Here is a 24,839-nt window from a genome sequence, read left to right on the forward strand (position 1 = left end):
AGCCTATTGTGAAAGTGGTGGTGAGCTCCTGTTTAATCCTGTTAGATTATAAAAATGCAACATGAACTCTTTACCCCCAGTCATAAGGAACATCAACTCGGTCTGCGCCTTAAACCCACCTGTTTAAAATCCACCTGTTTTTCCATCTGATTCAATTTTATTGTCCTATTTGAACCTGTTTTTAACGTTGTATTCTTGTAATTTGATATACTTTTATGGTTCTTTTTGTTTTCTGTTAGTTGCTGTCTACTCATTTATTGTAAGGTGTCCTTGGGTGACAGAAAGGCGCCTATGAAATAAAAATGTACTATTATTATTATTATTATTATTATTATTATTATATTAAGCATGCTTTTTGGAAATTCTCTTTTTTAATTTGGCTTTATTAATGATCATATTTAGCATATGAAGCATTCGTCGCATTACGTAAGGCAGATGTGTGGTGGTTGAAGAGAGAGAGAGAGCGAGAGAGAGAAAGAGGAAACACAAGTGCCAGTGTAGCGGAAGTGGTACTGCCCTGAACGCTGAGCGAGACGGAGGACGGAGGCTGAATCGTCCAGAGAGAGTTAAAAAAAAAAAAAAAAAAAAGCAGGATTAAAAGTCGCCAATATTGTAAGTGTAATAATCTAATTATATAACACATCTAATCATAGCGCTCTGTGCTGCCGGATTCCCGTCCAGCGGCTGTAGGTTAGGACGGCCTGTTTCACCGTGTCCCGGTTGAATCCTGTTTGAGATGCCATCTAAAAGCTAACGGAGCGGGGGGCTAGCCGCGTTAGCTCCCCCCCGTTCAACTCGCCTTTGGAAGCGGAGCTAACGCTAAGATAACGGTGCTAAGACAGCGAGCTAACCGACGCTCGGATTCCATGACACTTTGTTCATGACAGGCTTTTACCGAGCCTGGGCGGGCCGTGGCACTAGCTGCTGAAAAATGAATTAAACACGAATGTAACACGTCGCACCACATTATATCACTTTGTGTTGATGGTAAAAATAGCGTGTGTATGATTGCCAACACCCTAACTGTGTGTTTTTTTGTGTTTTTTTTAATCGAAAGCCAGCCGTTTGCTTTCGGTGGCCTAGCTATAGAACGTTACCGTTAGATAGCGGTAACGGTTAGACGACGGTACGGATGTGACAGATTAGCAGCGATGGCCTTTTTAAAAAAAAATCTAGAATAAAAGCATAAAAAAGGAACATGAATATGATTTATTAGATCGGTCGTGTTTGAGCTAACAAGCGAACCTTTTATAGCAATCATCGTAAATGTATCATCGCGCTAGCTGCTGATCGCAACATTTAGGGGAGGGCATTATAAAGCCTGACCCGGGAAGGCTTTTCGGCTAGTTGTATGAAGCAAGTGTCGCTTGTAACGAGCCAGTAAAAAGAAAAAACAAACAAACAAAAAGCACCTGCGGTTAGTAAGTTTTTAACATCGTGGCAGGTGCTAATAACACGAAGCGAAACCAGTCCTCGTTCAGACAAAATGAGGTGAGAGCGGATTGAAAGGGAGACTCGCTATCAAATAGCTAGCAGCTAATCTTAGCCACTGATGTGTATGGTTGACCCACTTGCCAAGGGGCCCTGTTCGCAATGCTTCTTTCACTGTGAATGCAGCGGTTTGCTCCCTTTTAACGACCTTATGTCATAACACAGTTATAAACACCCAGGTACGTCTAGTGAATAGATAATGTGGTCATTGTGAAATATTTACATTTATAATTGACTACACATAACTACCGGACCTAGGGCGACAGAGCAGTGTCCACAGCGGCCTCCTCCCTCTGGAGCGCTCTTTACAAATAAATCAGAGACTGCAGCATGTCCAAACACACCTTTTAATGTCTGAGTAGTGTTTTATATTTTCATTGTGTACTAAAGTGTCTCCATAAATAAAATGTACTCCTATTCACATTAATACTGTGTTTTCTTCTCCCCCCAGTCTAGAAAATGGATAAGAACGACCTGGTACAGAAGGCCAAGCTTGCTGAGCAGGCTGAGCGCTACGATGACATGGCCGCAGCCATGAAGTCAGTGACGGAGCAAGGTGTGGAGCTGTCAAACGAGGAGCGCAACCTTCTCTCGGTTGCCTACAAGAATGTGGTAGGAGCACGCCGCTCGTCCTGGCGCGTCATCTCCAGCATCGAGCAGAAGACCGAGGGCAATGACAAAAAACAGCAGATGGCACGTGAATACCGGGAGAAGATTGAATTTGAGCTGCAGGAAATCTGCCACGATGTGCTCGTAAGGGTTTCTAATTTCTTCGTACTCACTCGTACACTTGTGGTGACCATGCTTGTGTGTAATTCAGCTTGATTTAACACACAACTTTTGTTTTTTAGGGGCTACTGGACAACTTTCTCATTACCAACGCAAGCGCTCCTGAAAGCAAGGTGTTCTATCTGAAAATGAAAGGCGACTATTATAGATACCTGTCTGAGGTTGCATCTGGGGATGCTAAGAAGGGTAAGTGAGGACAATTACATTATAATTTAATAATACGCTAAAAACTGTATTTATTTTATTACGAGGAATCAGATAACTATTTGTAATGTGAGGGGTCGAGGTGACACACACAAAGAGCATCACCCAACTCTGTAGTTCCTCTCAGCTCTGTGTAGTTGCTTTCAATCTTTTTGTGTTTTTAAAATATTTATTTTGGTTCACTCCGTTCACTCGATGTTGTTTCCAGCAACAGCAGGGAGAGTTTTTTTTTTTTTTTTTTTTTTTTTAGCACAGAAACAACCAAACCAAAAACAAAGCATCCCCCTCTGATGTACAGACGGCAGACCACCTGCCCTTTGCCAAATGGCAGACAAACAAAGTTGGACCCAAGCTGGTGAAACACAGTGGAGCGTTTTACCTCTTTTAAAAAGCAAGATGTTTCCTCCCGGACTTGTTGGAGTCTAAAACAGAGCTAGAAGGAGAGTTTACGTTTGCCAGGCAGACACAAACATGGCTGCAAATTAATGCACGCTTTGCTTTTTGTCTGCTCAATATGTACCGAGCGACTGGTTTCTAATACATCTGCCATTTCACATATAAGATGATAGTGTGCCATTGCTATTTACTAGTTTCACTGCCCCCAAGTGGTGAAGAAAATCCATTACTACTGCTTGAAAATGTACTGTAAATAGTGATTTTTTTTTTATTTATTTATTTTTTCTTCTTTCTATACAGATACAGTGGAAAACTCCCAGCAGGCGTACCAGCAAGCTTTTGACATTAGCAAGGGGGAGATGCAGCCAACACACCCTATCCGACTTGGCCTGGCCCTCAACTTCTCAGTCTTCTACTATGAAATCCTCAACAACCCGGACAGGGCCTGCAGCCTGGCTAAGACGGTATGAACCTCCTGTTTGTAAATCTCTGTTTATAAAGATTTGAAGGTTATAAGCATCACATGACCAGAAACCGTGGGCGTATTTAAGTACTTGCTTACATTGTTTGGACATTTTGAGCAGAGCAAAGCAGTTTTGCTTAGTCATTGCCAGTTTTTTTAGAGGAAAGTGCTAGAATGTTACTCATGTTTAGTCTTTGCGTTTCAGGCATTTGATGAAGCCATCGCTGAACTTGACACTTTGAACGAGGATTCTTACAAAGACAGCACCCTGATCATGCAACTACTAAGGGACAACCTGACTGTGAGTTTAAAACATGCTGTTTTTACCCTTTATTGATCAGTCTTGATGTCTTATTCGCAGTAAATCGTAACCCGTTTCTCTCTCTCTGTGTTCCCAGCTGTGGACATCAGAAAACCAGGCAGATGAGGGAGAGACCGGAGACGGGGAAAACTAATGGAATTGCACTGTTAATCCACCTACACTCTTATCTTAAACACAGACAGCTTATATACATCCCCCTCCACTCCATCAGCTCCTCCCACTTCTGTATGACAAGCAGCCTGAATTGCTCCTGACCAACTAGTTTTACCCCTCTCAGTTCACTGTGAGGTGACAGGGTAATTTTTCAGTTAGCAGATTCAGTCACTTTGTGGAAACATGTTGTATTGATTAGTGAGTCCATGTTGCTGTTGTTTATGTCAGCTTTGCGTGTATGTCTGTATGTAGCGAGTGAGCAAGTGTGAAAGGAAGTGAAAGATGCCTGTATGGTCTGGGGAGGGAGGGGGTGTTTGAATTTTAATGTTTTAATGTTGAATTTTAATCGTCCTTCCAAATCCCTTTGTCCCCAGCTAGTTTGTTGTGCATTATTCATCCTCCCCTTTTTTTCTTTCTTTTTTTTTGTTACTTCTTTTATTTGTGATTCCTCATGATATTTACAGGTTTTATTGTATGGTAATTGATTTCCACCAAACACTGTGATGGTCGGCGTTCCATTTTGCTTCACAAACCCAAAACAGTTTTTTGTGTTTTGAATTCCCAGACACACACACACACACACACACACACACACACACACACACACACACACACACACACAACGTACAATCCTGTATTTCAACTAACTGCAATTCTGCTGTGTGCTCATACAGAAAGGAGGCAGGCTGTATTGTGACACTGACATCTTGGTGTAATGCTCCTTGATCATGTTTCACACAAATTCAATTTTCAAGAGTTTTTAAGGGACCCCTTAAATTGTCATGTTAGATTTGTTCAGACATTCCACGTCATTAGGCTTCTTTTTTCTTTTTTTGGAAAGGACGTGCTCCTTTTTTTTTATGTTTTGTTTTTAACTAAGTATGGATTGTCATTGTAGTTTTACTCACTGTTCAGGTGCTGCTTGATCTCAGTACAATGGAAATTTGTGTGCGTAAATGTGGTTCCATGTATTTTGCAAGATTGACTATCATCTGTATGTAAAACCTAAAGTAACCTTTTATTGATGTTAATTGAAAATGTCTTACCACACTGTATCAACCCTGCTTGCAAAATATTCCTCTTAAAGCGGTTGTTTTATTCCCCCACCCCTCCCAAGAAAAAAAAAGAAAAAAAGGAAAAAAAAATTGTGCCTGGCTTTCTCTTGCAACCTCTATTTTAATTTTTCATTAAGGTGGCAGCATCTGCTTTGTTGTTGTTTTTTTCTTTTTTAAGTTCGGAAGAAAACGAGTTAGCCCAGACAAAACTTTTAAAACAGTTTTTACCCAGGTGCATCCATCATCTCTCTGCTGGTGTGAATGATCGCCTTGAAAAAAAAAAAAAAGGAAAAAAAATCAGGTCTATTTTGAAGGTGCAAAATTTGGAGAAGCCCATCCCGTCACAATGGAAAAAGAAGCTCAGTGTCACAATACCATTTATCACCACTACATTCCACATATTGTAGTTGAAGACACCATTCCACATTATAGCTGACAGTCTGTTTATTCTGACAATGCTCCAATGAATTGAAATACTCTTATGTTGAAAAAAAAGAAAAAGAAAAAAAAGAAATCATGTCAGTTTATAATTATGCTTGATGAAAAATGCAGTTAGTGAATGTGGAACCAAGCCTGTCTGTATATCAGGTATCTACTTGCTTTGTTTTTACTGACAAGTCTTATGGCTAAAAAAAAAAGAAAAGAAAAAAAAAAAGATTTGCTTCTGTAACAGTCTATTACCCAGTGCACACACGTGGTTGTGAAAATTTAGAATAGCTCTAAAAAGCAATGACGAAATGGAGATAAAACAAAATGGTTGGTGTAATTCTAGCTTTGTGTTATTGTATCTTAAAACCATTCTAGTTTCACTCTACATGTAAGAAATAGGAAAGTGTCAAAGACCATTCAGTGAAATAAAGTTTCGTTTAAGATAACAGGCAAATTACGTCTTCATTTTTGTCCACACGGAATATTTTCTTAATATATATTTTAATCCAGTGTTTCCCAAACTTTTTTCCCGCGCACCACCTCAGAAAATATTCGGCTCTCCAAGTACCACCAACATGACAGCAGCTATGGTCAGTTCACACAGGAGACAGCTTTCATCTTAATAATAAGATTTTTCAATTCAATGTTTTAATTCAACTGAGAGCTAAGAGCCAGAGCTAATTTGGTTTTAAAAAACAGGGGGATCCTGATCCTTACCTTTCCTCTCAATAGTTCCCATTTGGAGCCATGGTTGTTATTTTACCTCTGTCATATTTTAGCTCACCAAATTGTTTATTTTGATTTGAAAAAAAAAAAAACTAATCTTAATCTACTTAATTAAATATATATGTATGTATTTCTAAGATTTGAGAAAATAATGTTTAATTCGCCACGCCCTCTTTGACCACCAGGGGGAGGCCGTAACAAAAAGCTAGAACTATTTAATCGCGGAGTGATCACGCCGCTAAAGTCGGCCTTGTCACATCTCCTAATTGACATAACGATGCGCGGAGGAGGACACGCGCAGGTGTTCCACGGCCCTAATTAAACGAAAACAAGCTCCCGCCCAGGTGGAAAGCGTGAACGGTGCTAACTAACGAGCCGCTACTCCTCAAAAAAAAGCAAACATCAGATTTACGACGCGTTGGCTATTAAAAAGGCTGTAAGTAACGTTGATTTGAAGCCGTCCCGCTTGTTAAACTAACATTAAGTTGCTTCACGTTCAGCTAATTTAGACGAGAAGTTTGCAAAAGGGGGGAAAAAGCTAACTTTAGCTAGTTGTTGGTAACATTCAGTTAATTTATTCTGAATTTATTTTTGAAATTTTAAATGTTAAACTGGCTTTCATATAGTCCCGACTTGATGTGTTTATTAAAGCTATGCTGTAATTAAGTGATACACTTTTGCTACATGCTCATTTATGTTACATATTTTTAATTGTAAACAAAAACTAAGGCTGTACCTTCATGTCATAATATTTTTTAAATCGGTGTTGACTCAGCTCATTTTTGAAGGATGTAGTCTGTGTTGCTGTTGAATTGTGTTGCATTATACTGAGAGGTGTTTCTGCTATTTACATGGGGTGGATCTAATAAACTGGAAAATTGAGTGTATAACTCATTAAAATCCTCATTTTATGTATCTGTCTCTACAGTTTGTGTAGTGTGAGTTTATAAAAATCAAATCATAACAATCCATATGCACAATAATAACGATAAATATATTTTTAAATAAAACTTCTTACAAGCAGGGATTAAGATTTAGTTTGAGACTCTTTGCAGCTGGATGAATGTAATTTAATTATACAATATATTAAGAAAAGTATTTTGCTTTATATATATATATATATATATATATAGATAATATATATATATATAATATATATATACACACACACACACACACACACACACACACACAGACCGGCCACTTTATTACACTTGTACAAAGTGTACCTAATAACAAAAACTGAAACACTATAAGCTTCGTAAAAGTTTAATTTATAGCAGAGTTGTTGTATTGGATTGTTCAAGTGTACCTGATGAAGTGGCCAGTCATTGTGGGTGTAGGTGTGTACATACACAAGGAATCTGCCGGTTTTTATTTGCTCTCAAAGCTCTTGCACACTGTTCCAAAAACAAAATGTTCAGCTAAAAAGCAACATGGACAGCAAAGCTGAGCATAGGTCGGTCAGTCAATAGAAACGTTACGCACAAGTAGGTGAGAAAATAGGTGTACACATGAAAGACAACAGGTTGTATCCAAAGATTATGAGTAAATTAAATGTTATCAAAGAAGATACGGTTATTTTTGAAAGCTGCCGTTTGTGGTAATTAATAGTGTTATGTTATATTGAGAGGCGTTTCAAGTATTTTGTCCACCCTTGTCGATTCTCCGGTTCCTCTGTTTTGTTGTGCTCTATGTGACATTGTCCAGGTCTGTCTTTATAAAGGAGGTAAAGTATCTGATCAGCTGGTTTAGAAAATGGAAAACAGAATATGATAACCTTCATTTTACTGTTAAAAAAGCTCATAACGTGTTTTTTTCCTGCAGCAGTTCTTACCCAAGATGAACAGCAGTGGGCCGGCGTATCCCCTCGCTTCTCTGTATGTAGGAGACTTACATCCGGATGTCACAGAGGCCATGCTCTACCAGAAATTCTCCCCCGCTGGGCCCATCATGTCGATCCGTGTGTGCCGAGACGTCATCACCCGCAGATCTCTTGGATATGCATACATTAACTTCCAGCAACCAGCTGATGGTATAGTACCCACTTTTAGGCCACATCTACCCACAGAAAAATGCAATTTCTCTTATGTGAAAATTAAATCCACTGAAACTTTACATAAATCAATGCACTGAAATGTTTCTCAAGGTTCCTTGCTACTGCTGGAACACACTCGAATAGCCACCATGCAACTAGATCTACAATTACAGACAATATGTGACATAAATGAGCTCCATGAGTATTTCAAATCTGACTTTTGAGCTCAGAAATGGAGTAATTGGCACTTTTTTAAAATCAAGCATTTGCAATATATTAACTAATATTGCTCAACCCATCTGATAAATGTGTCTCTAAAAGGAAGGAAGTGTTGGTGCTTTAGGAAACTTCTTGGTGGTGATGTTTTTTTTTTGTTTTTGTTTTAAAGCGGAGTGCGCCCTGGATACAATGAACTACGATGTTCTCAAGGGTCGGCCTATCAGAATAATGTGGTCTCAGCGTGACCCGGGACTCAGGAAGTCTGGTGTGGGAAACATCTTTATCAAGAACATGGATGAGTCTATCGACAACAAGGCACTGTATGACACCTTCTCGGCCTTTGGCAATATTTTGTCCTGCAAGGTAAGTGTCCCGAGTCGCCACTTTAGCTGCTGCAGCTCTCTGGTCAGCAGTTTGCGTTAAGCGTCAAAAAGTGTGTAATGTTGGTATGATAAAGAGTCAAGCTGTGCAGTGTGGTTTTAGATATTTATCAGTACATCCTGATGTGGAAATGTGGCAAAAAGTCACAAAACGGATCAGTGCTCCGAACCTCAGACATATAAAACAAAAGTATTAAAGTATTTACATTTTTAAAGTTTGCTTAGAATATTTTAACATTTAAACACTCAAATACAAGGAGCTGTTTTGCAGCCAAAGCTCTGTAGTTTGTCAAGCCTTTGTCTCTGTAGGTTGTTTGTGACGAGAAAGGATCTAAAGGCTACGGCTTTGTTCACTTCGAGACCCACGAGGCTGCAATCCGGGCCATCGACACCATGAACGGGATGCTGCTGAATGACAGGAAAGTGTGAGTACACCGATCGCTGTGTGAAACTAAACTAGTGAAATCAAACAATAATCTGAAAAGTAAGTTCAGGCAAAGAGTAGTGCAGAATCTATATACAGTATATATGTATGTTAACTGTTGATGAATGCTGATGACTGTGATAACTCTTGAAGATGTCTCAGACTTGCAGTAGACGTTTTTGTGTTTGTTTTCTGCTCAGTCGAGAGACACGTAATCCTCTGGAATCTGACATTGCCAACGCAAAGGTCCGTTTCCTGGGGATGAAGTGTCACTTGTCCCTGACTAGGCCAGTGAATCGGTAGGATGTATGTTTAGGTTTGTTATCTCTGTTTTAGGACTAAACAGACACAGCAAGATAATCACAAGATATCGTGTCCCTACAGAGTTACATTACATTACATTACATTACATTGCATTTAGCAGATGCTTTTATCCAAAGCGAGGAGGACATAAGCTGAGAAAGGTGTAAAGGAGCACAGAGTAGATGTTAGTTTTGTTAGTTTTGTCAGGCAGGGAAGCATTCTCTAACAGAATGCTTGTTGTACAGTTGTTTAATGTTGGATGTGTTTTTGTGACTGTCATGCCGTGTGTTTTCTGTCTGTGCTCATTAGGGATGTGACTTTTGATCAAAAACACTATTCGAAATTCGCTAAAAGCTATTCGAAATTTGATTCGAAAATCGACAGCGCGCACACATGACAGACAGGGTGAAAGCGGTAACGGTTTAATGAGTCAATAAACAATGATAAACAAATAAACAATAAACTTCCATTCACATCACATAGCCAACAGTCTCAAACAATAATATAGGCTTCCAATTTTATTATTTATATTTACTATTATTTACTATTTACGTCTGTTAGAAGGAACCGCGGGTGAAACTGCCCGTTTAGGGAACGATATTGAAAGCGCTCGAACAGAGTAGAAAAAACCTAAGACATATTTTTGTTTAGAAAAATTAACATGTCGATGTGGTCGGGATGGAGACGGGTACGCAGCCTATTGACAATCAGACCGGCTGCGGAGAACACACGTTCCGATGGAATGCAACACAGGTAGGGCGCCTACCTGTGTTGCATTCCACTTCATTTTCATTTATCAAAGTAAATGAGGACCATACGGAACTTTTGCTACCTCGCTGCATCTCTGCATCACACTACACGTTACCGATTGCAATTCTTCTTCTGTTATTTTGACTACCTTTACTGTACGAGAGCGGCACCCTCTGGCCGAATTAATGCAACAGAGTATGTTAGGAACTAGGAAACGCCTTTCCGTGCTCATTTTTTTTAGTGGAATGCAACGTAAGCCAAAACGGCATTCGAAATTACTGTTCAATATTCGAACTCGTCACGAATATTCGACTATTCGAAAATCATGTCCCATCCCTAGTGCTCATCAGTTGTCTTGTCTGTTTTTGCGTTGCGTGCTGAAGCCAAAAAAGACAAATCTCCACACTGTGGACAGTCACTTTTAACTAACTTACTCTCTTGTATCTCCATGATTGATGGGTTGGCTGCAGTTTTGTTGGCCACTTTAAGTCCCGCAAGGAAAGAGAGGTGGAGTTTGGCACCAAAGCTATGAAGTTCACTAATGTCTACATCAAAAACTTTGGTGAGGACTACACTGATGACAAACTCAAGGAAGTCTTCTCTGCATTCGGTGAGAAAACACACACAGTCGTTCTCTGTAAAAAAGTGATGTTGCCACCGTTGGTAATGTGTTCACTCTGTGCAACTGTCACTTTGCATATCAGATAGTCACAGACCGGTTTGTGCTCAAACTCTCAGGGAGGACTCTCAGTGTGCGGGTGATGAAAGACGAGAGGGGCTGTTCACGAGGATTTGGCTTTGTGAACTATGCTAACCACGAGGATGCTCAGAAGGTAGTGTGCGCCAAGTTTATATATCCGCATCTGCTTAACAGAAGCACTTGTTTATGTTGACATTAAGGTTGAACCTGAAAGACAGCCTTGCAGTCCAGGTACACTGTTGCATCCCATTACACTTGTTTTTCTGGCCAACTGACGAGTCTAAGTCAAATATTTGATCACACGTTTTGATCTCTGGCAGCATTTATGGAAAAAACACCAGGATGATTGACTCACTGGCTACTTCGCTCTGTTTCCCTTATCTTTTTGTTATTTTGCCTGCTGGATTACTTTTCCCACAAAAACATGTCATATATTGATTCATTTCAGTTATAAAAATCAAACTTGATCTTATCATCCAACTCTTAGTAAGAAAGCAACAAAACACATTTCTACCACTTCAAGATCAGAATAATGTGTACTGGTTTCAAGATGCAGGACAACAAGGGTTGTTGATATCACTACAGTATTTTGCAGACATTTCTAAAGAAAGGATGACATGAGCTAATTTACAAACTCATGAGGATTTTTCTTTTAAATGTAAAGGTGTATGTTTTGAAAACGGGGAAAAGGAAGCAGCCATGTTGTGTGATGGTTTTGCAGATGACCTTGTCAGAGTCCAGGGAGCGGCAGCTGCTTGTTCCATTGAAATTTAAGTCCTCAGGTTACAGTCGGATAAAATATTTGATAAAAATCAAACTTGTGGCAGAATCTGGTAAAACACCAAACACTCTTGAGTGTGTTCTCATCCCTTTAAAGCTGTCGTTTGTGCTGGGCATGAAGGCTGTTGTTGATGAGAGAAAGGAGAAACTACCTGAATGGTATCTGTCATTCCCACTCTGTACTTGAACTGACTATAACTTTGGTCTTTGGTTTGGGAGAAGTGCGTACGCTTTACTGCGTCACTCACCACCTATTTCACTGATTTTTGTGAAGCTGGATCATATTTTATGGAGAAAGTGTGTTCTGGTTTTGTTTATGACCTCCAGCTGCTCCAATATTACATAATGCTGCTTTAATCATTCACTGCGTTTCTCCTGTAAAGATAACAAAGATAATGTTGATGCTCCTTGTCTTTCCCAGGCAGTTGCTGAGATGAATGGAAAGGAGATCAATGGGAAAACCGTTTATGTAGGTCGGGCGCAGAAGCGTCTCGAACGCCAAGGAGAGCTGAAGCGCAAGTTTGACCAAATCAAACAGGACCGAATCCAGCGCTATCAGGTGCTGCTGCACGGATTGTCGGACATTCAAAGACTTACTAATTACTCACATTGTTAACTTTCTTACCTTTTTTTTATTTTTTTAGAGTTTATATTTTAAATGTGTGTAAAGAAATTAAAGGTTTTGTAGGTGTTCACAATGGAGACATGAGTTGTTTATGTAAAGTAGGTTAGCTGAGTGCACATGCTCTTTAACTCTGGACACCAATGTAAAAAAACTAAGACCGAATGCAAGGATCATTTACAGCAGTTACTGATGGGGATATGGTGACAAGAGTTTGAGGTGGTTTTGCTCATCTATTGTGACTTAAATAACAGTATCCCAAAGGCCCAAGAGTCGAGGCAGTGGCATGTCTGTTAATGGCATTCCCCCAATGAGATAACACGTCTTTTGAGTAGTTCTTGAATATCCCAAAAAGATTTTCCATTTGTTATTTTGTTTCTTTGCCCTTTTCAACTTGACAACTTAAATACCTCTGGAACCAGTAACACAACAGGATTAACTTTTGTAAAAACAAAAGCCTTTTGGATAAATACAGAGGCATGATGTTTGTCTAATCCTTTTAAAGACTTGATTTAACGCACTGGTTCTCAAACCTGCCACTGGTGGTTCACGAGCCATCTGTAATATTTTTATTAAATACATTTATTTAAGAACTTACGATCAAATACAGCAAATTTTAAATGACAACCCTTAAACTTTGAGTTCACTGAAATGCAATTTAAAATAGGTTTTGCATTTCCTGTCATCTGTTTCAGCATCTGTTTACTACATAATCTTGTTTGCACATGTAGTGAGCGCATACATCCATGATTAGTTACAAGCTAATGTTTGACAGCAAGATGTTAAGTTTTGGTAAAATTAATGGTTAGAAAAACACTGCAATCCAATATGTGAAGAAAAGTGTAAATCAGAAGTACCCTTGTCCACCAAATTATCTAGTTCTGTTCAGGATCCAACAATAGTCAACAGTAAATCTTATTAGGAATAAATCTGCCTAAATCTAACAGTCAACATCCTCTAAAGGTCACTAAGAGACTCCAGGAAGTTACTGCATTTAGCCAAAATATGTCTAATACGTAACCCTCTGTAAAACTGCAAATTTTATGGATTAAACAAACAGAATATGTTGATCAGATAGTTTTAAGGTGCCGGTAGGCCGATTTGTCATTGAGGCAAGTCTTTATGCTAAGCTGAGCATGGCTGGCTGTAGCTTCCTACTCCAAAGAGAGAGTGATATTGATCTTGATCTTATCATCCAACTCTTAATAAGAAAGCAACAAAACACATTTCTACCTGCGTCACCACTTCAAGATCAGAATGATGTGTACTGGTTTCAAGATGCAGGACAACAAGGGTTGTTGATATCACTACAGTATTAGCAGACATTTCTAAAGAAAGGATGACATGAGCTAATTTACAAACTCATGAGGATTTTTCTTTTAAATGTAAAGGTGTATGTTTTGAAAACGGGGAAAAGGAAGCAGCCATGTTGTGTGATGGTTTCGCAGATGACCTTGTCAGAGTCCAGGGAGCGTTGCGTGTTGACACTATGCAGGCAGCTGCTTGTTCCATTGAAATTAAGTCCTCAGGTTACAGTCAGTGACTGCGTGAGGGTGTGATGTGTTGGGGGTTTTTTTCTTCCTGATTTTGCTGCAGATTATAACAAATATTTACACAGACAGGCAACTGAAGCCATCTGATTTTAGTACTTAAAACTGGTAGCCTGATTATGATTGAACTGTGTCACATCTGGCTGTACTAGATGCTGGAAAAAACTGCTTTAATTTTTTAAATCTTGATACAAATTTGATACTCTACACTTTCATGTTGATCAGACAGACGAGAAGCTTGGTGACTTGGCGTTTCTCCCTCTTTCTGATTGCAGGGGGTGAATCTGTATGTGAAGAACCTGGATGATAGCATAGATGACGAGAGACTCCGGAAAGAGTTTGCCCCTTATGGCACAATCACCAGTGCCAAGGTATTGTAGTGAGAGGAGACTTGGGCCTTCTTCACTGAAATTTGGGATTTCTCTCTTGGCTTTTGTTTTAAAGATGTTCTAAACTGTAGTTAGGTCTTTTTAAATATCACTGTAGTATTTAGAGACTTGATTGCAGAACTGAAAGATGAAGCTGTCTGCATCTTCCAGGCATCTGAAACTCTAGATGTTTCTTACTTTTTGTTCATAGTAGAATTGCACAATAATAAGTAATGCCACCTTTCACTCTCTTTGTCAATACAACCAAATTGGTGCAGTGTCCCATGATGTGTTTTCAGTTGTTTGAGTGTGAGTGTTAGTACAAGATTAATAAAAACTGAGGCTACTCAGCTTTAAAGTCCGTGCAAGGGCAGTTCCTAGATTTCTTACATCAAATGAAATGTGGAGTTAGAGGTTAAAACAGTTTTTCACCAGTTTTCAGTCCAGGAATTCACCTCGCTCAGTGTTTAAAAGTTAGTTGTGTCATTTTCTGAACTCATCTGACACGTTTCAGTCACTTCAAAATGGCTGCATGACTGCTCCCATGAGTGGGTGTGGCTTCAGCACATTCAGCGGACACGCCCCCACAGTCCTGGAGCTAAGAATACTGATTCATTAATTTTTACCTGATTTTTGACACCTGATTCCATAAACTTGTCAATATTTTTAATCATTCATATTTGACTGGTGGTTAATGACACTTTTTTATTTATTTGAGATTGATTTTCTGATTTGAGCTAGCTCAGGACACACAGCCTATACTTAAAGTTTAACCTCTGTTGGTTGCCTTTAAGCAGAGCTTTTTTGGACAAAGCCCAAGTAGTATCAAGTCTCAAGTCTTTGAGACTTGAGACGGCCGGTGGCGGTAGCTGAAAGTGTGCATTAGGTTATGGAAACATTGTGCCATCCTGTTTATGTTTTTAATTATTCATGACAGTTTGGCAGAACTCCAAAAGGCACAGCTACCTGCAGCAGAGCATTTTTCGGTATTTATTGGTCACCGATTCAAGTCTTTTCACTGTTTTGCCCTCTTGTCAGATCTTCAGACACTCAGGTCCCCATTAATTAGTCACCAAACAAGTCCAAGTCTAAGGTCTGCAGCTCTGATATCAAGTATCTCAAACTTTTTTTGAACTTGAGCTTCTTTGTTTCCTGCAGGTCATGACAGATGGCTCCCAGAGCAAGGGCTTTGGCTTCGTTTGTTTCTCTTCACCGGAGGAAGCAACAAAAGCAGTGACCGAAATGAACGGGAGGATTGTTGCAACCAAACCACTGTACGTGGCTCTGGCTCAGCGCAGGGAGGAGCGTAAAGCGATTCTGACCAATAAATACATGCAGAGAATTGCTACCTTGAGGACCATGACCAATCCAATCATTGACTCGTACCAGCAGGCTGGATACTACATGACTGTACCACAGGTACGGAGTTTATGATATTCATCATGTGGAAGAGCAGTACTTGGCTACAAAGACAATGTTTCATTAAATGCATCATCACCAATTAGATGAACCAAAGCAACCAAAATATGTCAGCAGATTTAAAGTTAATAAATAATTCAATTTCATGGTTTTTAACTCAGATGTGGACATTTAACAGGACTGGCCAATATAGGATATCAGTATATACCTGAAGCTGACATTACAACAGCCCATTTGATGAACATTAGTTCCTAAATATGTGCATTTGTTGTGTTAACCGTCTTACCAGATGGGCAATAACTGTTTTGCTTTTCAGGGACTGACTTATTTTTCTTTGAAATTTTCTTTTCCAAAGATTAAAGTAAAAACAGGCTGATTGAAACACATTTCTAGCCAAAAGAAATGTGGCAGTTGCATAACTTGCTAAAAGACAACATGTATCTCGTGTTAAAACTCACCAAAGAAAACATGAAAAGGTGAATACACAAATAAAGTTCTTCATGATGGACAGCATCGGGAAAGAACAGCATACCAGCCATGATTGGAACCATCTTGGTAATGTATTCCCCGTTTCAAACTGGCCTCCGTCGGTCTTGGAGGCTGTGTTCAGGCTTACTGATAACTATGCCATCTTCATTTGAATATAACAGATGGAAATAAAACAAGACAGACGTCCACTGAAACAAACAAAAATAGTCCTAAATAAAACCTATTAAGTGAACTACATATATAATATTTATTTCATAGGCTCATTTATTTATAAATATTGACAAATGGCATTCTCTGCAGACAGTATTAAAACCACTGACAGTCTAAAGTTTTGTTCAAACTGCAGGCAAATCAGATTTGCTTTTCAAATCAGATCTTTAAGACCGACTGTCCACACTCTTATTTGTTCAGATCAGATTTGTGTGTTCAGACCGTCACCAGCCTCTCCGCATGCAGTAACTATACCTTGCGCTGGTGACGCTGTAGGTTCCTACTTAGCGAAGCCATGAGCTTGACGCTCTCCTCCCACGTTATCCACTTTTACGGAAGAACAAGAAAAACTCCACACGATCCACTTCGTTTCTTTTAGCGTTTTACTCCAAAAAAAATAAGGCAAGATACAACAATCTAACATTATGAAAAACAAAAAAGGCAAGATCCAAAAAAGGGCAGAATGCGGAGTCTAAAACTGAGTGAGGGAGAGAGAGAGAGAGAGGTCAAAAAACTGTGTGGCTCCCCTCCATGACACAGACCTGACTACTTGTTTTACGTCAGCAACGTAAACATACACCTACTCCTCCGCATTAAAGATTATAAGTGTGATTTTCTAAGCCTACAAACATCCACGTATTTTTAGGTGAAATGAATTAAATACTAACTTATTAATATGAACTGTCCACCTGTAAATAATGTTCCTTTTATCAAAATTAACAACAATCTTTTTTCACATGTCAACTTAAATTATTATTCAAACATTTATCAACAAAAAACAGCATTCAGGCTCCTACATTACCGGCCCCTAATTGTTATCAAGGTTCTTGAAACAATTACTCCAAAAGTGTCAACTTAAATAAAAGAAGCCTGAATAACATTACTATCACTCAGTGAAAGAAGCTTGGTGTTCTTAGTCCCATTCAAGACGAGATCTTCATAACAGTCCATCAGTTATCCTCTGATTCTTGAAGAAGACACAGCTTTGTTACAAAGCGACAAAGCTCGTTGGTCTTGGTCTTCACTTTAACCTGACGAACGAAACCATTTCCATCAGGAAAAGTCTCCACTATTCTTCCAAGTGGCCAGGAGTTTCTGGGTGATGTATCGTCCACGATCAGCACCACATCGCCGACACAAAAGTTTCTTCCAGGTGAAGACCACCGCTGACGTTCTTGGAGCTGTGTCAGATACTCTATACACCAGCGTTTCCAGAAGACATCTGCGAGGTATTGAATCTGTCTCCATCTGCGGTTGACATACTGGTCATCTTTATGAAATACTCCTGGTGGTAACTCGGGCTTGACCTTGAGCAACAACAAGTGGTTAGGTGTAAGGGCCTCTAAATCATTGAGGTCTGATGATGCCTTTTGTGATAGGCCTGCTGTTTATGACCGCCTCAGCTTCACAAAGCAGGGTGTGGAGACCTTCTTCATCCAGCAGTTGCTCCTTGACCGTGATGTTCAGGATTTTTCTCACTGAACGGATTAACCGCTCCCAGCTGCCTCCGTGGTGAGAACCCGCTGGCGGATTGAAATGCCACTGAACACCTTTTTGTTGCAAATGTTTCTCAATCCTGTTGGTGTTCCATTCCTTGATTGATTTTCTCATCTCACTGTCGGCTGACCGAAAGTTGGTTCCATTATCAGAATACATCTCTCTGACTTGTCCTCTCCTAGCAAGAAATCTTCTGATTGCATTGAGACAGGCATCAGTGTCGAGAGAAGAAGCAACTTCCAGATGCACTGCTCGTATAGCAAGACACGTGAAGATAACACCGTATCTCTTCACTCTCCTCTGCGAAATCCGTTGCGCATTTCTGGAGTGCAAAGGTGGCGACACTTGGCGATGATGTTGCGCCGAAGATATGCACCAGCATCTTATGTTCAACAAGATCCTGCTCATAGTTGCCGCCAGGCCACCATAGAAATCTCAGGAGATCCGTGTCCTCATTACACACTTTAACCTGGTGGAACATGGCCTCCACGTCTGCCATGACCGCCACAGCCTCCTGGCGGAACCTCATAAGGACCCCCACCAGCGAGCTTGTAAGGTCCGGGCCTGGTAGGAGCTGCTGGTTCAGTGATGTTCCTTGAAAGCTTGCGCCGCAGTCGAACACAACACGCAACTTCTGCTTGGTTGGATGTCTGACTCCATGGTGTGGCAAATACCACGTTCGCCCCTCAGTAGGTTCACACTCATCACCTTCAAGCTTTATGGCATAACCTTTCTTAAGCATGTTGTCCATGAACGTCACATATTCTCCATAGAACTTGCTGTCCTTTGAGAACCTCTTCCGTAAGTTCAGTGCACGTTGCTCCGCAACTGCTCTGTTGTTCGGCATACATACACATTTTTTCTTCACTGGAAGACAAACATTGTAATGACCGTCTTTAAGTACAGCAGACTGTGACACCATGCTGATAAACTGATGGTCCTCCTTAGACATCTCGACGTCTTCGTCTTGTCCAGCATCAGGAAAGTCCTGCTTGAATTGCAGCTGCCAAAGTTCTTCAAGCTTGGTTACTGAGATTCTGTTTGCAGTAATTCCTGTCAGTGTGTTTGCCTCCACTGTGTCACTTCCACCTCTGAGTGGTCCGTTCACTGTCCAGCCTAATATTGTCCTCACGGCGTATGGTCCATTGTCCACACTGTTGACCACTTGTAGCGGTTCCATCGCCTTGGGAACATTTGCTCCAATGAGCAATCCAATTTCTGCCTGGATAGTGGGGATTTTCACCTCCTTTAGGTGGGGCCAACTGTCAATATCCTCTTGGCGGGGAATACTGTCCTTAGCTACAGGAATGTCCTTCTGTGAATACACCTCCGAAAGCTCAACAAACTGGTTGCTGTCCAAACTGCTGATCTCCAGACCAGCCACAATGCGTGTGTTCACGACTGATTCATGTCCTATAGTTCGCAATGAGATGTTTACATTGCGTCCATTAATGTTCAGTTGGTTTATCAGTGACTCTGTAGCGAAAGTAGCCGAACTACCAGGATCCAAAAACGCATAGGTTGTCACTGTCTTGGTTCCCTTTTGTGCCTTGACACACACTGGAACGATGGAAAGAATGCAATCGTCCTTACCGGCCCCTGCTTCAGCCATTTGTACAAGAGCACTCGAAACAGATTGCTGATCACAACAGTCCTTTCCTGTACCTTCTCTTGTGTCTTTGTTAGTAATGTGCAATGATGTGGGATGCGGTCTGGAGCATTCTTCACATTGAAGCTTCTGTTTGCAGCTGCTGCTCATATGACCGTGCTTTAAACATGCAAAACACAGACCTTTGCCCCTCAAGAAACCAATCTTGTCTTTATGTTGCTTGCTCTTGAATTTCTTGCAAACTGTGAGACTGTGTTGCTCTCCATTACAATAAACACAAGGTTTGCTGAAACCATCGACTGAGACAGGTTGTGTTTTTGCTGCTGTCTGTTTTTCATTTTCTGTCTTGGGGGGCACAACAACTGTTGTGAACACTTTCCTTGACTTGAGTGTTTCTGCATATTGTGGTTTCGTTTTTTGTTTTACAGGCTCTTTCGTGTTTATTGTATTTTCTCTTATGGTTCCATAGATTGGATGCAGAAGATACTTAACTTGCTGATTCACAAAGTCCACAAGGTCCTTGAACTTGACTCTTTTCTTTGTTCTTTCTTGCAGGTCGCAAGCAAACTTCCTCCAAGATTCCTTGAGCTTGTATGGAAGTTTATTTGCCAGTGCCTTTATGTTAGCTGTGTTGTCCAAGTCTTCCATGTAGCTGATATCTGTCATTGTGTTAGAGCAGCCTGTTAGGAATAGTGCAAAGGATTGAAGAGAAGCACCATCTTCTGGCTTAATTGTGGGCCAGTCCAAAGCTTCCTTTATGTATGTTTCTGCTATCTTGAAGTCATCTCCAAAGAACTCTTTCAACATTTGTTTTGCTTTAGCATATCCTGCTGAAGACTCCATGTGCATGCAGCTCTTAACCAACTCATGTGGTTGTCCTGTTGTGTACTGAAGCAAAAATTGAAGACGATCACGATTGTCACTTGTGCGGCCTTCAATTCCATGTTCGATGGCTCTAATAAAGGATTTGTATTCCAGTGGGTCTCCTTTAAATGTTGGGATGGTGAGATCAGGAAGTAGCGAAGCTTTGTGACTCCTCACAAGATACTCTGTGACGTTGGCTTGCTGAGAGATGGCTTGGCAAAGCCCATCGAGCACTGGTCCCTGTGGCTCTTTAATTTCAGTCTTTGGCGCGGATGTAGCCAGCTGAGCCGTTGCCGCTGAAGCATTTTGTTTAACCCTGGGCGTTGATAAGGTGGGTCTTGATGGTGGTTGAAGGGTGGGTTTTGTGTCTGTTTGACCGTTATCATCAACCTTAACTGCGCTACCATTTGGTTGTGTGTTCTCATATTTTTGTAAAACCTCCATTTTAGCATCAGACTCAGCCAGTGCGGTTTGCATAGCATGCATTTCCTTTCTAGCCTTTATTGAAGCTTCCATTCTTTTTTGTTGGGCTTCAAACTCTGCTTGAAGTTGAACCTCTTCCTGTTCTATGGCCAGTTTCTCCCGTAACGCTGCAGCCTTTGCTCTTAATGATGCTTGTTCCATTTCCGCCTTTAATCTGACTGAAGACGCTGATGAACGTGAACTTCCACTCCGTGATGTAACTTTACTTTGACCACTAGTGGACACTTTTGTGGATGTAGACCTGCTGTCTGCAGGTGTAACCTGTCTGTCACACTCTTCAGCCTGCTCAACACGCTTCAAAACCTCTTTCATCCAATCCTCACATTTCCAGAAAAAGTCATCCATTGATTTATTCTTTGGATCAAACCAGTTACTTTGATCTTCCACATATTCCTCCTCATTCATTAATTTCTGAAGGCCAGAATTAAGCTCCACAAATTCTTGATGCAAGCCACTGAAGTCAACACGGAGCTTATTTTTTACAGTGTCAACATTTGCATCATCTTCCATTAATTGTTCAATGTTATTTTTTAATCTAGTTATCTGGGAGAGCTTGTACCTGCGTGCCTGGATCTGTCTGGATATCTGTTCCTCTATGGTCATCTCAGTCATCTTTACTGTCCGCTTTCCACCGTCTTGTTCATCCATAACAAAGTATTGTTTCCACTTTTAATCAATAAAGAAGCCGAAGCACCGTAGGGTCTAATTTCGTTAGTCAACAACGATCCTTTTTTTTTTCCTTTTTTTTACTCACACGCGTCGGCGAGTAGACTCGCATCCATTTACGATCCGACGCCAGGCCGTTGATTTCCCTCTCCCGCCTGTCACTTTTTCCTTCTCAAAAGTCTCCGTGCCTTGTCAGGCTGTTCCACGTTCCATAAATCCACGAAGAGCAAGTTTTTTGACTAATGTAGGTTCCTACTTAGCGAAGCCATGAGCTTGACGCTCTCCTCCCACGTTATCCACTTTTACGGAAGAACAAGAAAAACTCCACACGATCCACTTCGTTTCTTCTAGCGTTTTACTCCAAAAAAATAAGGCAAGATACAACAATCCAACATTATGAAAAACAAAAAAGGCAAGATCCAAAAAAGGGCAGAATGCGGAGTCTAAAACTGAGTGAGGGAGAGAGAGAGAGGTCAAAAAACTGTGTGGCTCCCCTCCATGACACAGACCTGACTACTTGTTTTACGTCAGCAACGTAAACATACACCTACTCCTCCGCATTAAAGATTATATGTGTGATTTTCTAAGCCTACAAACATCCACGTATTTTTAGGTGAAATTAATTAAATACTAACTTATTAATATGAACTGTCCACCTGTAAATAATGTTCCTTTTATCAAAATTAACAACAATCTTTTTTCACATGTCAACTTAAATTATTATTCAAACATTTATCAACAAAAAACAGCATACAGGCTCCTACAGACGCCTCTGCCCCCCAAGTGTCAGCAGACGATTTATATATCCATTCCGCTCTACCAGTAACATAATTCAGCTCAGCCGCTCGCTCTGGATTTGATGTTGTCGTGGTGTCTCGTCTGTACATGAACTTAAAAGACACTTTGAAATTTCATATGAGCAGCCAGAGTGTTCAGACTGTAAAAATGTCCATTGGAAACACATTTCAAACCACCTCCAAATGTGAAGGTGGGCTGGCAGTTTGAACAAAGCCTCAATATGTCATCGTATTCCAAGACTGACCTTACCTTAACTTTCAATTAAAATGCGATTCAGAGGTTGGACCTGTGATGATTTTATTAACTAATATTTATTTTGCAGCCTCCCGCTCGCTCCTTCTACAACCACAATGCCGTCAGCAACATGAGACCAGTACCACGTTGGACAGGACAACCACCCAGACTACAGGGTGAACGGATCATTAGTTTTATGTTCACATGGACGTGTGTGTGTGTGTGTGTGTGTGTGTGTATATGCAGTGTGTAATAAAGGTCGTCTCCCATGTTGTTAGGCCCTTACACAACCCAATTTGTTGGTAGTTCTGCTCCCCGACGTGGATCGACCCCCATTGCTACAGTCAGACAGGCTTCCACTCAGGCTCCGCGCATTGTAAGCTCCACGCAAAAGACCAGTAAGTATCAGATCTGTGACAACACGATGAGCTCCATCCTTGTAAATATGTGACGTTTACGTGGCGCCCATGACACACATGTAATGTCTTTATTTAGATAACATCGGGACCCAGACTGTAGGAGGGCGTACTGATATGCCTATGACCAGAAGCGGTCAGTACAAGTACTCCTCTGCAGTGAGAAATGCCCAGCAGGTCATTACTGTACCTGCACCCATGACAAGACTACAGGTACCCTTAGTCTGTGCGTGTTTAAGCTAGATTCTGGGTAGTGTGTGCTTGATAGCTCGATGTAAAGATTGTGTATAATGAAGACAGAATCTAGGATGACACTATTTTGTAACTCTACGTCTTAAGGTTATTCCTGCGTCTGTGATGGAGCCACCGGTGCACATTCAAGGCCAAGAGCCGCTCACCGCCTCCATGTTAGCTGCAGCTCCACTCATGGATCAGAAACAGCTTCTCGGTGTGGCAGCGTTCAGATTGTAAATTGAGGCAGCTTGTGTATTTGGTTGTTAATCCTCACTCTGCTGTGATACACAGGGGAGCGTTTGTACCCACTGATCCATGCCCTTCACCCAAACTTGGCTGGTAAAATCACCGGGATGCTGCTGGAGATCGACAACTCCGAGCTGCTGCACATGCTGGAGTCTCCAGAGTCCCTGCACTCAAAGGTTTATGCTAAGATAACCTGGCTTTAGCGTCATGAGTGGTATTGATGACGAGTTTGGCGTCACTGAATCATCGTTTTCCTCTCCTCTGGTCAGGTGGACGAGGCGATTGCTGTCCTGCAGGCTCACCAGGTGAAGGAATGCTCCCCAAAAAAGTGAAGAGCCCTTTCAGGTCAGAAACGACAACGCGAAGACGTTTTCCTGCCGTCTTAAACTCAACACACCCGCGCTAAGTTCAACTCAGTTCCAAACAGTCCGATCACAATTTGATAGTGAAGAAAGAATCCTGCACAGATGTTTTTCATAGAAAGTATTCTGGGTTTCAGACCACACCAAGAAAGACTTAACCGTGTAATTTCCTTTTCCAGATGTCAACGACTTTCTGGAGGGGAAAAAAAATGAAGAAAAAAAAAGTAAAATTTTGAAAAAAGTAATTAAAAAAAAAGATAAAAAATGTTCTGTGGAAGTTAAAGCTATTTTGTTGTTGCAATACCTTTTGTTAGAAGATAAAGTTTACAGTATATGCATTAAAACCGTCTTGTGTCATTTGTTAATCATGAAAGGTCAGCGCCACAGTTCATCTACTTTAGGTTTGAAGTTGTCCACATCTCAGAAACAAACCTTGAAGGCAACACAAAGGTGAGATTCCTGTTAAAGAGCAGCATGCTGCATCTGAGATTTTCTACAGGAGCATCGAGGACTGTAAATGGACTTTCATATAGCGCCTTTCTTTTTTTAGGAGCTAACCATGCACACACATGGTGCAGCCTTTAGGAGCAATTTGGGGTTCCCTGCCCAAACGCAAGTACAGTTGTGCTGTAATATCTTAAGTACAAGCATTCTCTCATGTAATGCCACTGTAAGCTACGGGTCACACTATACCAGTTAATTGGTAAGGCGATGGTTTTGTTTTTCATTTAAGTTTCTAAGTTGACACTTTTCACAGTATCAAACTTTCTTAAGACAAACTGGCCTTTGTAGTGGATACATTGCCAATTGGTGGGACTGTACTTACATAGTGCCTTTCTGGTCTTCCCAACCACTTATGGTGCTTTTAAACTACAAATCTCATCCACTGATTGCATTAGCTGCCACTGCGGTGCACAGTGAGCAAGTTGTGGTTCAGTATGTAGTAGTATGAACATACAGACTGGAGGAGCCAGGGATCCAACCCATGGCAGCAAATGTTGAAGTAGTCAAGACCATTTTTAGTTCTTTCTGACCATGTCGAGTGAAGTCTTAGTTCACCAGCTAAATGTTAAATGAGCACAGCATGTATATTTAAAGGCCTTATCCTAGGGGGGGTCACATTCACATTAAGTACAGATATAAAACAGGG

The 24,839-nt window shown here is 40.7% G+C and overlaps 2 protein-coding genes across 5 annotated transcripts; both read left to right on the forward strand.

Annotated features, from left to right (window-relative positions):
• Positions 1–454: 454 nt before the first annotated feature.
• LOC104935375 (14-3-3 protein beta/alpha-1) lies at positions 455–5,199 on the forward strand. The gene is made up of 6 exons (XM_010751206.3): positions 455–612; positions 1,943–2,244; positions 2,343–2,466; positions 3,181–3,344; positions 3,549–3,644; positions 3,742–5,199. Exons 2-6 carry the CDS (start codon positions 1,951–1,953, stop codon positions 3,796–3,798), a joined length of 735 nt encoding a protein of 244 aa, XP_010749508.1. The 5' UTR covers positions 455–612; positions 1,943–1,950; the 3' UTR covers positions 3,799–5,199.
• A 704-nt stretch (positions 5,200–5,903) lies between these two features.
• pabpc1l (poly(A) binding protein, cytoplasmic 1-like) lies at positions 5,904–23,890 on the forward strand. 4 transcript variants are annotated; one of them, XM_010751188.3, is made up of 17 exons: positions 5,904–6,464; positions 7,856–8,063; positions 8,455–8,648; positions 8,975–9,090; positions 9,290–9,388; positions 10,613–10,752; positions 10,881–10,975; positions 12,044–12,181; positions 14,070–14,165; positions 15,321–15,581; positions 22,520–22,607; positions 22,710–22,829; positions 22,927–23,060; positions 23,187–23,295; positions 23,373–23,503; positions 23,597–23,672; positions 23,869–23,890. In XM_010751188.3, the coding sequence occupies exons 2-16, from the start codon at positions 7,871–7,873 to the stop codon at positions 23,657–23,659; spliced, it is 1,977 nt and encodes a 658-aa protein (XP_010749490.1). In that variant the 5' UTR covers positions 5,904–6,464; positions 7,856–7,870; the 3' UTR covers positions 23,660–23,672; positions 23,869–23,890. The 4 variants fall into 4 exon arrangements, with proteins under 4 accessions (XP_010749490.1, XP_019123325.1, XP_019123326.1 ...); XM_019267780.2 differs by lacking the exon at positions 23,869–23,890 and having other exon boundaries at positions 7,859–8,063; positions 23,597–23,853; XM_019267781.2 differs by lacking the exons at positions 14,070–14,165; positions 23,869–23,890 and having other exon boundaries at positions 23,597–23,853.
• Positions 23,891–24,839: the final 949 nt, after the last annotated feature.

This window comes from Larimichthys crocea, chromosome XV, assembly GCF_000972845.2.
Source record: "Larimichthys crocea isolate SSNF chromosome XV, L_crocea_2.0, whole genome shotgun sequence".
NCBI lineage: Eukaryota > Metazoa > Chordata > Actinopteri > Sciaenidae > Larimichthys > Larimichthys crocea.